The following is a 5,968-nucleotide window of genomic DNA, read 5'->3' on the forward strand; positions in this document are numbered from 1 at the left end:
CATTTTCTTGTTGTTTGTTTATACTCTATTAAATGTATCTTTCTATCTATATATCTTTATCATTGGTTTTATCTCCACTTTACAACCAGAATATCTATTAGGTGCCTTTTCTGCCTGCAATTATCAGCTCTTTTCTGCCTCCATATATTGATGGAATGTCGAAAATAGCCCAAATATATTTTCCCTGCTGTAAATTGCATATATATACCTTACCATTTATGCAGCACAGGCTGATATTTTGGAACATTTTTAGTTTTCTATATGTTATCAACGGAAATTTCCTTCCACAGTTTTTGAGCCAGCTTTCATTTCCAACATTCATTCAACATATAAATGATAAACTTTCTTTATTGAACAACTTTACTTCATCCGCCTTTGTCTTTTATTTATTTATTGGGCTCATATTACATCCACACAGTGGTCCTTTTATGGTCAACGACTATCACACATTCCAATTCCTGTACCGGACTTATATTTTTATTCAGTCATACTTTCTCATACACATTCACTCTGAACACTCTTGAACCACAATTATGCTTACACGCACATAAATTTTACACTTATTACGAACACAAGGCCTTTATAAACACTGAGCTTTAAAAAAAAAAAAAAAAACACTAACTTGCGCAACTATCATTATTTGTATCTTAAGTACCCTGCAGGATTTATTTTATTTATTTACTTTTTAATCTTTTACTGCCTATGAAGACCACTTATTATTATCCTGTAGCTTGTATCCGCAAAGAAAATAAATAATTTTTCTTTGCCTATTTAGCCCTATTATTATTATCCTGTAGAGCGTTATCCGGAAAGAAAATAAATAATTTTTCTTTACCTATTAATACCTTTTATTATTATCCTGTAGAGCGCTATCCGGAAAGAAAATCAATAATTTTTCTTTGCCTATTAATAACTCTTATTATTATCCTTATCCGCAAAGAAAATAAATAATTTTTCCTTTGCCTATTTAGCCCTATTATTATTATCCTTTAGAGCGTTAACCGGAAAGAAAAATAATTTTTCTTTACCTATTAATACCTTTTATTATTATCCTTCGTATCCTTTATTATAATATATATTATTACTTCTTAAACTTTTTCCGCCGTTACTTACTGCTATTTCACCTACATCCTTACCAGCAAATAAAAACAGATCATTGCATGCAATTATTCCTTCTGGAATCAAAACCCTTTATTCTTTTTATCCTTTTTGGTTTAGAAGAGCTTTCTGAGCGTCCTTACCACCACAGGCAAACTGGCAAGTAACACAAACGTTTATAAGCAAAATCTGCTTACCTCTTAATGGTGGCCACCGTGTTTGTGTTTGCCTTCCCAGCCGGCCTGCGATGTAACGACTCTGCTCTCTTCTGTCCCTGTTCGGGCGCCAATTGTAGTAGTTTTTCATGCCAATTTTGTGAAAAATCACTCAGCATCTTTGGGGTTTTCATTTCAGAAGAATAGACTTTATTATCACACAATAAAGCCGAGTTGCCTACGGTGAAACCACAGCACCAACAACAACTGAAGCATCTCTGGGTTTGGTTTCACTTAAATACACCTCCTCAAACAAGGTGTGGCTTACATGCATTATCTATCATGCTCTTCATTGACTCTGGTCTTGACCATATTAAGAAGTAAGAGAACCACCTTTGGAAGAGATCAATTCTCCCACCAGTCATGAGAGCCCCCCCAAGTAATGCTATTTATGTTTTTGCACACACCGTCAAATAGTCACACATATGTTGAGCACAAATTCCATCAGTCCACAGGCCTTTACACACAGTAAACTGCATGTTTGCCCGTCAGACATAACTGTGGTAGAAATCAACAATGTTTTCATTGATTACTCCTGATTAACTTGATAAAAATATACTACACTGTTAGTTCATGTTAAGTAATGTTAACAAATGTAACCATATTTTAAAGAGTTACCAATATAATAATAATAAACCCCATAATAATAAACATAGTAACACTCATTATCAACTCTATTCAAAATGTAAAAGTATTCTATTCTAATCTATTCTGTATTATTTACACCAAACCACAAATTCTGTCCCATAAATGAATCTGTGAAGTAAAGCCTCTTTCTACTTATGTAGAATCATCAGGTGTTGTTGTGAATAAGGAAACCCCTCCCACTTTCATAGTTAACCAGGAAGAAATCTGAGACCGACACACCTGTTGATCTACAGTTTTAGATCACGTCTGACCTGAAGCTCATTCGACTGAAGAACACGGAATAATTTGATCAGGATTAGGACAGTAATATTTCGGATGCACATTATTGAAATGCTCTGCTGTGAATGTGAAACTCTTTGATTTAAAAACAGAATACTGAGTGTTAAACAGGATTAGTAAACTGAAAGTGAAACTTTGAAGAAGGATTTTGACGTGTGGCTCAGAAAATGGCGTCTAAATCTTTTTCTGAGGAGGATTTCTCTTGTCCTGTGTGCTGTGATGTTTTTAAAAATCCTGTTCTTCTGTCCTGTAGTCACAGTGTGTGTGAAGAGTGTATTCAGAAGTTTTGGGAAAGTAAAGGATCGAAAGAATGTCCAGTTTGCAGAAGTAGATCAACATTAGATCATCCTCCATTAAATCAGGTTTTGAAGAACTTGTGTGAGACTTTCTTACAGGAGAGAAGTCAAAGATCTTCATCAGGATGTGAAGCAGTCTGCAGTCTTCATGAAGAGAAACTCAAACTCTTCTGTCTCGATGATCAACAGCCGGTGTGTTTGGTGTGTCGAGATTCCAGAACACACACAAATCACAAATTCTGTCCTGTAGATGAAGCTGTCATCGATAATAAGGTCAGATCAATTATATTCAAAACATTTATTGAAACAGCACAACTTGCAGCATACTTTATGATTGCATATATGAACAAATAATTACAGACAGTAAATGAAGATTATTCTGGTCAAACTCATAATGATCTAAAAGCAGAACAGGGCTGGAAAGTAAGAACTCTTTATATTAACATGTCCATTTCTTTCAGGAGAAACTCAAAACTGCACTAAAACCCTTACAGGAGAAACTGAGAATATTTGAGGAGTTTAAACAGAATTTGGATCAAACTGCAGAACATATTAAGGTTTGAATTAAACTGTAATTAAAGAGTGTGAAACATCCCATTTTTGGAAGTGTATATCGATATACAGTTTGACCATCAGATCTTTCTCTGAAATGTCTTTTGTTTCAGTTTCAGGCTCGACACACAGAGAGGAAGATTAATGAGCAGTTTGAGAAACTTCACCAGTTTCTACATGATGAAGAGGCCGCCAGAATAACAGCACTGAGAGAGGAAGAGGAGCAGAAGAGTCAGATGATGAAGGAGAAGATTGAGAAGATGAGCAGACAGATTTCATCTCTTTCACACACAATCAGAGTCATAGAGGAGCAGATGACAGCTGAAGATCTTTCATTCCTACAGGTGGAAACAATGAACATTTATACAACTTCAATATTCATTATACTGGAGACAAATGTCAGTTTCAAACATTCAAAGCAAATTCAGTTTGGATGAATAATCTGTGTTTCTTTCTTTTTACAGAACTTGAAGAGCACAATGGAAAGGTTTGTATTGTGTTTCCTGTTTCTCTCTCGGTTCTGAACCCAAATCAACACGACTGACTCCTGAATGTTTTTCAGAACCCAGTGTACACCAGCAGATCCAGAGAACATTTCAGGAGTTCTGATCAATGTCCCAAAACATCTGAGCAACCTGAAGTTCACTGTGATACAGAAGATGCAGGAAAATGTTCAATACAGTGAGTTGAGAATACAACAATGAATTAATAATGATCATTTGTGTTATTTGATGTGTGTTTGAGTGTGTATCTGTCCTCTCTCTTCAGCTCCAGTGACTTTGGACCCCAACACTGCTTACTGTAATCTCATCGTGTCTGATGATCTGATCAGTGTGAGATTCAGTGAAGAGAAACAGCTGCTTCCTGATAATACTGAGAGATTTGATATGTCTCAGTGTGTTTTGGGTTCAGAGGGTTTTAATTCAGGGATTCACTGTTGGGATGTTCAGGTTGGAGACTGTACACACTGGTATTTGGGTGTGATGACAGAATCTGCTCAGAGGAAGAAGAGCATATCGTCCAGGAGTGGACTCTGGTGTGTGGGGTTTATTGATGGTAAATATGTTGCATTCATTTCACCTGATCAAGGAACTCGTGTCTCAGTGAAAGAGAAACTCCAGAGAATCAGAGTTCAGCTGGACTGTGACAGAGGAAAACTGTCATTCTCTGATCCTCTCACTAACACACACATACACACTTTCACACACACGTTTACTGAGAGAATATTTCCATTGTTCAGTGTTTTCTGTGACATTTCTCCTCTGATGATCTTACCAGTGAACTCCTCTGAAAAAAAGACTTAAGAATGAAATTACAGATTAAACTTGTATCTACAAAAGTTGAGTTTCTGTAGAAGACAGACTAATCAAATGTGTCTTTGTAGCATCAGCTGTTAATTCATTTATTCTGACATGTTTTAATGCTTTTTAATGATGCTGGCTAAGATGTGAATTCATATGGGAGATCAGTGATTTACTGAACATCTTAATAATGTGATCTCGGGTTGTTATTGATCATTATATGACAGATATTAGGAACAGTGAAGTTCTCAAAATAATCATTATAATCAGGGATTAAATTGGGATTTTGGAGGTGGGGGTTTAAGAAGTTTAATTTGTGTTTGCAAAATAAAAAGTACCATGAAAAATGTGTTTTATTGTTTTAACTCCAAACACTCACATTTATAACTTAATCTGATACACTAAAGTAAAATATAGAGTTGAGCTGGACTGGGACAGATAACACACACACACACACACACTTACTAAGAGAGTATTTCCATTGTTCAGTGTTGATCGTGACATTAAGATTAATAATTTCAGTGTTACAAACCACTGATCTATATATATATATAACTGGATTGCCCATGACATCACAACAGTGAAGCTACTGCGCCGCCATCTTGGTATTCCCTAACGTTCTGTATTCTTATAGGTGTCAATGGGAAATCTTCTGTTTGGAGAGTCATTTTTACTTATCCTATACCGTTTACCTAAATTTTTAATTCCGCATATACTGCATCACAATGCAATCTTCCTAAATATGTAATTAATTAATTATTTATTTGGACTCTAATTTTTTCCCCCTGCTTATTGTAAGTTTGTGCATGTTACTCTTTATTGCAGCAGCATTACGTTCAGCGGCGCACGTGTTACCTCAATAGAAACAAGTTTAAGAAACTGAGGTAAGATATCAGTAGACTTTTTCAAACATGTTTTTAGCAGGCTTTAAAGTTTTTATTCTGAATACATAATTATGTTTTGTAGCTTTTGTTTACGTTGAACGTGCATTGTGGTTATTTTCTTATGATAAATGAATATTAGCTATGCAGCTAACGTTAACTTAGGAAAATAACCACAATGAATAACAGTATAACTCACCAAGTTAGTTTTTTTGGTCAAGTTGAATATCTAATTGCGGATCAACACCGGTTACATATGATAAATATAATGCCTTCATTAATTCTCCGTGTGTGATTTGTTCTTTTTGCAGTGCAGGCCTGAATACGGACCAGCTCACGGGCATCATTTATAAAGTGATCATTTGGAATAGACGAGGAGCAGGGCTGGACTGGTAATCTGGCATACCGGGCATTTTTTCGGTAGACCGACGCACTTTGGGGCCGATCAGGGTGGACTGGCCATCGGGAGAACCGAGCGGGCCGCAGTGTCGGCTGCGATAAGTTAAAATGAGCCGCCGCATTCTGCAGAACGGACCACAAAACGGCGCCGCGATATGCAGAAAAGGACAGCGAACACCCCCCTCAACAACTTTTGGGCCAGTTGCTATGTAAATTCCCGGGTCGATTTCTCTTCCCAGTCCAGCCCTGACAAGGAGTAGGCCTACATGGATATTGTTGAAGTTAAACAAGGTAAGTTT

The 5,968-nt window shown here is 36.4% G+C and overlaps 1 protein-coding gene across 1 annotated transcript; it reads left to right on the top strand.

Moving 5' to 3' along the window:
* Positions 1–2,356: 2,356 nt before the first annotated feature.
* LOC127628624 (E3 ubiquitin-protein ligase TRIM39-like) lies at positions 2,357–4,540 on the top strand. The gene is made up of 6 exons (XM_052105402.1): positions 2,357–2,809; positions 2,998–3,093; positions 3,202–3,432; positions 3,553–3,575; positions 3,651–3,769; positions 3,857–4,540. Exons 1-6 carry the CDS (start codon positions 2,408–2,410, stop codon positions 4,390–4,392), a joined length of 1,407 nt encoding a protein of 468 aa, XP_051961362.1. The 5' UTR covers positions 2,357–2,407; the 3' UTR covers positions 4,393–4,540.
* The last annotated feature ends 1,428 nt before the right edge of the window (positions 4,541–5,968 follow it).

The sequence above is a fragment of the Xyrauchen texanus genome, chromosome 35 (genome assembly GCF_025860055.1).
Source record: "Xyrauchen texanus isolate HMW12.3.18 chromosome 35, RBS_HiC_50CHRs, whole genome shotgun sequence".
NCBI lineage: Eukaryota > Metazoa > Chordata > Actinopteri > Cypriniformes > Catostomidae > Xyrauchen > Xyrauchen texanus.